This window comes from Amphiura filiformis, chromosome 18 (assembly GCF_039555335.1).
Source record: "Amphiura filiformis chromosome 18, Afil_fr2py, whole genome shotgun sequence".
NCBI lineage: Eukaryota > Metazoa > Echinodermata > Ophiuroidea > Amphilepidida > Amphiuridae > Amphiura > Amphiura filiformis.
In genome coordinates this window covers 19,148,109-19,158,392 of record NC_092645.1, presented here as the reverse complement: position 1 = coordinate 19,158,392, position 10,284 = coordinate 19,148,109, and the positions used below count along the sequence as shown (strand labels likewise).

At 36.0% G+C, this 10,284-nt stretch overlaps 1 protein-coding gene across 2 annotated transcripts in view; it reads left to right on the top strand.

Moving 5' to 3' along the window:
* Positions 1-3,742: 3,742 nt before the first annotated feature.
* LOC140139961 (uncharacterized) overlaps positions 3,743-10,284 on the top strand; it is a 57,082-nt gene continuing 50,540 nt past the window's right edge. The window contains exons 1-3 of one of the 2 annotated variants that reach the window (XM_072161747.1): positions 3,743-3,862; positions 6,996-7,118; positions 8,411-8,654. In XM_072161747.1, coding sequence (XP_072017848.1) covers positions 7,099-7,118; positions 8,411-8,654 — 264 coding nt within the window. In that variant the 5' untranslated portion in view covers positions 3,743-3,862; positions 6,996-7,098. Of the gene's footprint in view, positions 3,863-4,005; positions 4,163-6,995; positions 7,119-8,410; positions 8,655-10,284 lie in introns of those variants that run through there. The other variant, XM_072161746.1, reaches the window with a different exon arrangement.

Below are 10,284 nucleotides of genomic sequence, written 5' to 3'. Positions count from 1 at the left end.
TCCTAACAACATATTATAGAAGATACATACATGGTGTAGTATTAAATTGTCTATGTGGAAGAGATTATTTAGGCCTATTTAATTTATTCAGTGTTATAATCAGTGAGTATATTTCTATAGATAGTATAACAAAGGATTTAATGTATTCTATTCATGTATTCTACTTGGACATGTTCAATAGAATAAATTATGGTTTGTTATGAAACACACATCTCAGTTACCAGGATACAGTAAACAAAAAAATATATAGGGCTAAAATGATTTTCTAAAATAGTTTAAAACCACTTTGTATGTAGAGATATTTTATAAGTTCAGGACATGAGATGATGAACATATTTATATACTTTATAAATTTGCAACAAAAAAAAGAAGATGGGTACTGATGAAAATCAGGGTATTAAATCGCCTTAAGGATATTATTGGATATAAAACTCATGTAAGTGAATAAAGATTGGAGTTAAGTTTTTATAATTCAAGTATAATCCTAGGACAATGTCTGGTGTTAGTTTTGGGGCGATACTCCAATTCAGTACAGAATGGCGGGGCCAATTATGTTACGACTCAACTGTCCCACTTATACCCCAACACTTTGGGGTAAGTGGGACACATGTTCTTTTAATGTAATAATATCATAAACATATGTGTCAAATTTACCCCTACCCCTTATATTTTGCAGCAATACATATTTATATTGGAGCATTTGGGCATTATTAACATAATTATACCAAAAAATAGCAATATTATTCTGTTTATTAATTTCATCTGAATACATGAGGCAGATTTTTTATTTTTTTGGTTTTTGGTGACAACAATGGGCGTTTTCCGCATTAATTTAATTTTTGAGCTTGTTGGCGGCATTATATGCAATTTAACTTAGTAATTTTGTTACTTTTTGTATCAAAAATTAATTTCAAGAACCACTGTCCAACCTACCCCAAGTCGACGGGGTAAGTGGGACACCATACTAAATAGGTCCTAATTGGCTAATTTGCATGATTTCATCAAGATTTTCTGCTTGTAAAAAGCGTTCTTTTTTACGGTAAATGAAATATATTATCTCTAAATTTGTCCTAATTCTCAGTAAAGATTTTTAAATATTTGGCAACAAAAATATGTAAGTATAATTCCTCAAAGTTGGCCGCCACATCAAGGTAGTGTTGGTCTCAAGCATCTCCCGCAACTCAAATACCAAATAAACTCCAATATTGAGCAGTGAAATTATAACATACATTATTTGCAATGGGGTAAGTCACCATTCGGATATCGTATTGGTGGATTTAGTGCTGCAATGGAGATCTAGAATAGTAACTGTCCCACTTACCCCACTGTCCCACTTACCCCATCTTAGCCTACATCATAACAAAAAAAAGACTTTGCTTTTTTTCATAATCTTGAGACTCCATTAAAAAAAACATACAAGGCATCAAAATGAACTTTTAAAAATCCACAAACGCTACTCTGCACAAAATTATACGTATAGGCCTATATCGGCAATGGCGGCGCCATGAATTTTTTTTCTTCGGGGGGGGGGGGGGGCATGGGGCAAAGTGAATTTCAGGAGGGGCACCCACCCCCACGTGGCGCGCCACTGCCCAATACCCTAATTTTCCAAGTCCCACTGAATGACCCCGGAAGCCGCAGAAAAGGTCCATTTCCCGCCCCTGCAGCAACAGCCTGAAAAGGTTGACCCAATATTTTCCAGGCTTATGCCTACTCGATTGTCAAAAAAAAAAGAAACTTGGATTCTGGCTGGGTAGGCCTACCCATTTCGGATCAAACAATAGTCTCGAGACTCTGGGTATCAAATAAAAAAAAGACTCTCTCTATAGGCCAAATAGGCTATAGGGGATCATATTCCAAAAGTCTCTTGAGGGGCATAAAATCTTCTGATTCCATGCCCATCTTATTTTTTGGAATTTTTGATTAGAAAAATAGAACTAGGCCTATATGTGACTTTTTTGATTTTCAAAAGTCATTTCTGGTACAATAATTGTCATCTCTGTGCACTTAATTGGTCTTCATGGGCCGAAATAGCTATTTTTTACGCAAACTTTATTAATTTCAAATTGCTGACCGGTCGCCAGTGTAGAAAAAAAATGTCAACCCATCTAATATGTTTTTACCAGATTCCGCTGGAGGTATTAATTGTTTTCTTCGTAGGCTCTAAATGCTGTCTTCAGAAGATAGCAAGCAAAAAACATTAAAAAAATAATAGGCCTTAATGTTCAAAAAAAAAAAAAACCCAAAAACATTGCCTAATACGCAATGTATATATACATAGATGATGATTCAGTGCGGCGCGAAACGGCAAAACTACACTGACAGGGGCTGCGCCTTCAGGCATTAGGCCGAATGCAAAGCTAGGCCTATATGAAATGAAAGTGAAGAGCAAAAAAAAAAAAAAAAAAAAAAAAGGATTATAGGCCTATAACGCCCTAAAAGCAACACAGCTCTTTTGTATATAGTACAATTTTTTTTAGTTTTCACATTTTTCCGCCTTTTTTTCTTTACGAATTCTTTTTGCCGCCCCTTCTTTTGCGCCCCTTCGTTTGCCGCCCCTTCTTCTTCCGCCGCCCCTTCGTTTTGGCCGCCCCTGCTTTACCCCGGGGGGCTTGCGCCCCCAAAGCCTCCCCCCAAATACTCGCATGCAAATTCAAGCAGACCATACATTATGGCTTTTTGTTTCATTCTTTTATTGTGTTAATTACAGGCATGCATGTGATGTGTGTACATTAGGCGTTTAATATAGCTTTGGACATGTAGGCCTAATTATCTTACTGATTTCAAATAAAATGATTAAATATCCAAAGCGAAGGCCTAAACAATTGTTTGATTGGCGTAACATAAAAAAGTTAGGGTAGGTAGGTAGGGATCTTTTTGTTTATACGCTGCCTACATTGCGCGATTTTTTTAAAATTAAGTTTAATTATTATTATTTGTTTTTTAGGGTAATACTAATAAGGTCGGGTTACGCCAATCTAAACGCTAAAATAGGGCGCCTCCGCCTAATGATTTATTTAGGGCCTATTATATTTCTGACTTTTATATATTTATTTATTTAATTAATTAATTAATTAATTAATTAATTAATTAATTGATTAATTAATTAATTAATTAATTAATTAATTTATTTATTTAATTATTTATTTATTTATTTATTTATTTATTTATTTATTTATTTATTTATTTATTTATTTATTTATTTTTTAAATTTTATTTATCTTTATTTATCTTATTTATTATATTTCTGACTTTATATATTTATTTATTTCATTAATTAATTAATTTATTTTAATATTTATTTATTTATTTATTTACTTATTTATTTAAATTTATTTATTTATTTATTTATTTATTTATTTATTTATTATTACTTTTTTAAATTTTATTATGCTAAAATGCATATTTCTTTCTTTCTTTTTATTTGATTCATTATATATTTTACCTATTTCATTTATTTTATTTTATTTAGGCCTATTTACTTTACTTGTTTGTTTGTTTCTTTCTTCAATTTCTTTAATTTGATTTCGAATTCGAATTAAAATTTTACAATAAAAGTCCCAAATTACTAAATCCCACATAGAGATGATTATCATAATTTATTTTAATAACGTGTGATTCATGCACATCATTGCAACAATGAGGAACTTTGACTCGTACAATAGCTTATATAAAATTTGGGTATGAGATAGACACTTGTCTTCTAAAAATAGCATGCTTTAATGTTTACGTTGAGAAAGAGCCGTAGACTTAGCGATCTTTTTGTGCCCGATTTTGCTCTAACTAGAGAAATACTCACACAAAATTGCTTACTTTATCAACACTTTTCCAGATTTTTCTGCCATCTTCTGATTGTAATCAGGTAGGTTTATGTTTATTTACTATTGAAGGAGCAAAGTTGAAAATTGTTGGCCTTGTGCCCACTGCGCATGAATCAATTAATTTACTCCAGAATTTCCTCTCTGATAATGGGCAAGTCGAAACATGCCTGTATTTTCTGCGTAGCGCCCCAATGGCTTAGTACAAGAAAAGACAGCATTCAGGGTGGACGGTAGATTTTTTTGTTCCTCCGGATTTATACACTTAAGATAAGGAAATTAAAGGCTGTGGATTATATATATATTCCATATTTTTTGAAGGTTGTATGGTGTGTGTTTTTAAGGTATGTACATTGTGAATTTGGAAATAAGCTTTTGTGATTGTGAAATTTGTGTTGCAAAACATGAAAATGTATTTATTGTTGTTCGCCTTGTTGTACTCATAATAGTCATATTATGTAGTGCAGCATGCAGTGTGCAGATGTGTAATAATGGGGGATGATGTACATCTAGCTCCACAACAGCCATTCAGATAGGATGCTATACTAAAATGCAGTAAACCTTTTTGACGAGCGCGTATTGTAAGTATACATCGTGTATTTACTGCCGTTGCACGCACTTGTCTCTGATTGGCTGGGTAAGGCGATATGTTGTTGCTGAGTGGAAATTTATGAATGAACTGTGTGCCGTACGCGTTGTTAGCGCCGAATTTGCAACATCACGGTAGTCGCGCTCGTCAAAGGTTTGCTGCATTTTGGTATAAGTAGGTGTGTGCATAACCTATTTTGTGTAAAATTTGTGAGAGATCTGATTCTGAGTGTTGTTTCATCATGTTTATTTTTACCTAATAAAGTATAAACTGGTATGTGTACAGCTGCGAATCTGTAATGGACGCTAATGATCATGATGATATAAAGTAGCTAGCTGCACTATAGCTAGTTTGATGAGTCATCTGCCTGATCTGGACTTGGATTGGAAGCAGAATAACTGCAAAATTCTAGTCAACCAAACAGTGCATATTATTTTGAACAAGCTTGATCAGTTTCTCTTCTTTTTTTGGAGGACAGTAACAATCGGAGCAACAATTTATTTTTAGGTATTAAACTGCTGTAAATAGGGACGCTCAAGTGTACTTGTAATTATGTACTACGGCAAACCTAAATTGTTTCAGTGAAATATATGGTCGCTTTTCAATCATGCTCAAAATACAGCCCCGAAATGACCTGCTTTTTCGTGGACCTCAGCTCTGAAACTAAATTTTAGTGATAGTTAAAAATGGGATCCCCAATTCTCCCGGAATATGCCCGGTACAAACATAGAAATTGCCACATGGCTTCAGTCCCGTTTTTTCTGACATACTCCAATGATTCCAAATGATATAAAACTGGGTACTAAGCCCATCTAAGCTCAACAATGAATGGCGGAAACCATCAAACAGCACATCTAATTATATAACCGTCACATCATTGTCCTGGAAGCCACAATATATATTTTATGAATGAAATCGACCCTTCTCAATGGTCATAGGCATGCGTGATGGTGTTCATGGGCCCCAGAAGCTGCCATTTTGGTCTACGTGTATTCTGCTCGCTATAGATACAGTCTGGGGATACAGCGGCATAAGAATTGAACTCTTGTTGACAAAAATCGAACAAACTTTTCAATAACAGGTAATCCTAGGATCTCATATTATGAAGAACATACATGTACATGTTGTTTTGCCAAATGACAAAGCTTTTTTGAGAAGTTTTGAGATTATTTTAACTGGTGGCAGTGTTCGAAATAAGCACTTTAATATCCTCTTGTCCATATTTTCCTTATTTGGGACACTGACTGGTGGTAAAGAACCGCAAGGTCAAGGTGAGAAATTTTGTGACGAGGTTTCCTTGTTTGAGCGAGAGTAGGATACGAGACGTAGTGTCACAAACCGCTCACGCGCCTTACTTCCTGGACTCACTGCCAGCCACTATATGAACTCCTAACCCTTTCCGATGGATGGATCCGCCTGGTGTTAAGAAACACCAGTGACCACCGCTGCCATCATTGTCACAAAACGCTCACGGAAGTATCCTGTGCCTCCTCGAGCCACTTCCGGTCCTGCTGGGACTCGAACCCTGGGATTAAGAGGCGAAGCGCGCTAAGCGTATAGACCAAAAGAGGACTTCCCGTCAGGTCTATAATACTAACGCACTTATACCTCCGTGACAGTAGGCTAAAACAGTAAGCTCTGATCTGCTCTGAAGTAAGAATTGATGTTGCCTCGTTTTGTACTGTCTTGGGTAGGGTGATACGTGATAGTCATATCATCTCATCTTAAACCAATGATCTTTTAGTAAAGCTAGATGAGAACTAGTGAACGTGTCCGACGACGCCATTTTTTTCCTTAAGATTTTGAGGTCATTTAGTAGACTTGCTTACCAGTCGTTTTCATTAATCCTAACTACAGTTTGCATGTTGCAAAGTGAACTTCGACATACGTGATGCAAAAAATTCTTGCCATACCTTTTTTTATTCATTTTTCAGCCGGGACGGTTACGTTTGCGGTCACGTATCGGTATAGGGATGACCGGTTCTTGTGTATATTAGAATTCTGTGTCTTAAACTGATGGCAGCCATCTTGGACAAAATTTGTTTACAAATTGCATGAATTCATATTTTAAGTAGTTTTTCATTGAAAATTTACTCCTGTTAAACGCCCACCCTCCCTAAAATGCAACACCCAGGGGCGTTTAGTAGAGCGATTTTGCTATCTACCGTGTAACTTACTCTATAGGGTGATTTCTCGAAAGGTCATTAGTTCAAATCTGCCTCCAGAAGACATGATGCATGCAATAAAGCACAAAAGAAATTTATCCAAAGTTGTAGTGATATTGATTGACTCATTTGCTTTGTACTTGTTGATGTTCCATGCATCATGTCTTCTGGAGGCAGATTTGAACTAATAACCTTTCGTGAAATCGCCCTGGAGTAAATAACACGGTAGATAGCAATTTTTAATGGTTGTCTAATTCTGCATAGATCTGATACAGAAACAGTTTTTTCTTGATAGAAATGAATCTTTTAAAAGTGAGAAAAACACTAAAGAGCAAGATTCGAGAAATGCAAGATTACGCTTTTTTTTTTCTCTAAGCCTAACAATATTGAAATAAATTGATGTTTCTTTTCATATTTTCCCAGTTTGAGATCTACCCAACAACACACAGCGTGTTGGTTTTGGAGGGAGGAACATTGTGTCTAGGTGATGCATGTGCCTGAAACAAGTTGCTCTTCTTTTCATTAGATGACCAGGAACAGCGGCAGGTAAGAAGAAAAAAAAATCTAAAAAAACCAAAATGGTTGCATTTCCAGTGTCATTGACCTTTTTTTTTGTAGAGAATGAGTTACTGTACCCAGTGTCACTCACAGCAGCTAAAGGGAGTATCCCATTATGCTTTGCGGCACCATAATAGAACTGAATGTGCCATAGAACATGTACACAAAATCCATCACTTCAACTTTTAATTACTCGCTTAAATCAGGGGAGCTTAGACTTTTGTTTGCAAAAATGAGACCCTTAAAGTATTGGGAAACTATCCATAGCTCTTATTATCTAAGCGGCTCTTGTTTATATTTTGTATACATTTGCTCTGGGGCATGCAGATATACTGCAATGCTTGATGGGATATTCCTTTCAGCTGCTGTGACCCAGTGCATTCAAAACTCATTAACTATGATGAATACAAAAATATATTGGGTTCATATAATGTGATTTGACACTGGGGGTGCATTTCACAAACATTTATTACGCATTGACTGCTTTAACCCCCTGAACACTACCTGCCAATCTAACATTGCCTCTGATTGGTCAATTACATGATATTTTCATTTTAATCACCAATCAGAATGGAGTTTTGCAAATAATTCACCCTAATATTTTTTCGTGAATTTATTCTCACAATGTTGCTGATTGGTCCAATTGATAACGAAAACTTCTTTTTGGCCAATCGGCAGGTTGTTCTAATGGGGTTAACCTATATCTGAAGTTCAAACCCTTCATAACTAAACTCTAATTCAATGGAAGTCTTACGATGGGTTTGTGATAATTTTACCTTAGTGAAATGCACTCGAATCTAAGAAGTCATGATACACTTGTAGATTTTTTTCTACACACTCATGCAGGGCTACAAAATGGTTCTTGATTCCCTTGATTCTCACTCGATAAGTTTGTAAGGGTGAAATCAAAACTTGACTGCTGGTTGACTGCCGGTTACCAGCAGTTGAACCACATTCCATTTTTTAGAGCAATAGAAACTGGCTCTAACTGGACGGAATAGAATAATAGAAACCGGCTCCAACCGGATGGAACCGCTCGAAACGAATGTTGACTGCGGTTGAGTTTTGATTTCATCACTAAGAATCTTATTTTGACTAAATTTCAGCACACCTGAATGTTTTTGGTAGAATTTGCTCTTACTGTACATGTAAATCATAAAGAAGTAGTTTGAGCTCTGGGGAAACATTCGGCAAGACAGGTTGTCCGCACAACTGATACATGTAGCTCCCTGGCTGCAGCGGGAAGCTGATATTTTCACAACTGCAATCTTTTTATACAGGATGCCCAGCTCTAGAAAGCGTAAGAGGCCTTCTGGACCCCAAGAAAGATGCCAGCGTTCGGCCAGCTCTCAGAGTTCTTCCGACGACAACAGATCAGGGGGTCGAGGATGCGGACGAATTGTGGCTACTTTTTCTGCAACGACTAATTCCAAGGGACAACTACCACATGCTGCTATAGCTATTGCCTCGCACATGGCCAGTGACTTAAGGCCAGAGCATAAGCTGCCTAGTAAAGATGTCTTGGTAAGCATAATACATAAATTGTATGTTGTGTCTTTCTCTGTGTACTGAAATGCTAATATTATTCCTTCAAGAGCCTGGGGGAATTTATTTGTTGTGTTCAAGCCAAAACTATCCCACAGTCCAGGTAATCTTGTAACAACCTTGAGCAGGGTCTGATTTACTTAAAAATTTGCATAGCAATTTTTATCGAAAACATTATTTTGGTGCTGTTCTTGTGATGCGTATATATGTTTATATTGTAAAAAATTGCTATACAAGCTGAAATGTGTGTGGCAGGTTATCCAAAATGGGGGAGCATTTTGCTCTGCTACACCAGGTAAATCGAATGATGAGTCCTTCAGCAATGCTACCATACAAATAGCTGCCTCAAATGTCGATATCATGCCAGAGTATTGCGCATTTGCCGATTTCATTGCGCAAGACCCTTCTGCGAGTCAAATACATACTCAAGTGTAGGATGGAGTTTTGACTCTAACCAAAAAAATTGTAGAGTGAGTTGGGCCTAATGAGGTTTAATAAGAGGCAAACATATCGACTGCTCAGTGCTGAAGTTTGTAAGTGCAATAGCTGCCATGTGTAGATGAGTACAATATACTGTGTTTAAATTGCCAAATGTTCTCAGGGCAGCTATTGCACTTCCCACTTTTGACACTGAGTAGTTGAAATTGTGATTCACTTTCCTAATGTTTCATTTAATGCCGCACATAAGAAGTTGGAAAAAACATTTTACAGATCAATTATGTTACACATACCGGAAAGTTTCCTGTATACACAGTATTTGCATCATTTTCTTTATTGTTCAGAAAAATAGAATGTAATAATGTAAATTCTGACATAAATGACAACTTTTGATATGGCATTTCATTGATACTGAGCAAGCAATGTAATTATTCAAACAAATCAATAATTTTAATGTTATAGTCCTGATGTTAGTGAGGTATATTGATCATACGTCATGAAGTTTAAAAAGGGTTTAACATTCCATCATGTGTTATGAAAGAGTTGGGAAAATGTAGCATGTTGAGACAAGTTGGAGTAGAGTCGACTTGATTTGGTTGGTGGAGGCGTGGTTATTGGTAGTAATGTTGCAATAAAATGACCTAATCCACTGCAGTAGGCAAACATTCAAGGGCTCTTGAAAGCATGCTTGAAGCCTAAGGATAGGCCTTCATGTTTGAAGTTGGTCTCTGACCTTTGTGGTCCATAGCATCTTAATCTTGTGATACCCAACATAGCTGTGGCGAGGGTGTTGGGTTAGGGGTATTTTTATGTTGCGTTAAACAGGCTAGGCTTGAGCATACATTTAAATGGAAAAAATAGGAAAAATTATGCAAAAATAGTCCAAAACTGGCTATAAATAAATAAAAACCAAAAATTTGGGCAATAAAGAGACCAAGAATTCTTGTTTACACTTACAGGAAAATAATCATGCCTGTCACTGTCAGTTAGGATTACATGTAGCATTTAGGGGTTCTATGCATACACAGGGCATACATAACTATAATTATTCCCATAATTCAATGCAAAATAATAGGTGTTTTTTCCCCAAGATTTTACCTAATTTTTTCTCAGAAATTTTCACATAAAACATGTTTTGATTTTTTTTGTAAATTTATACTTGACACTAGCA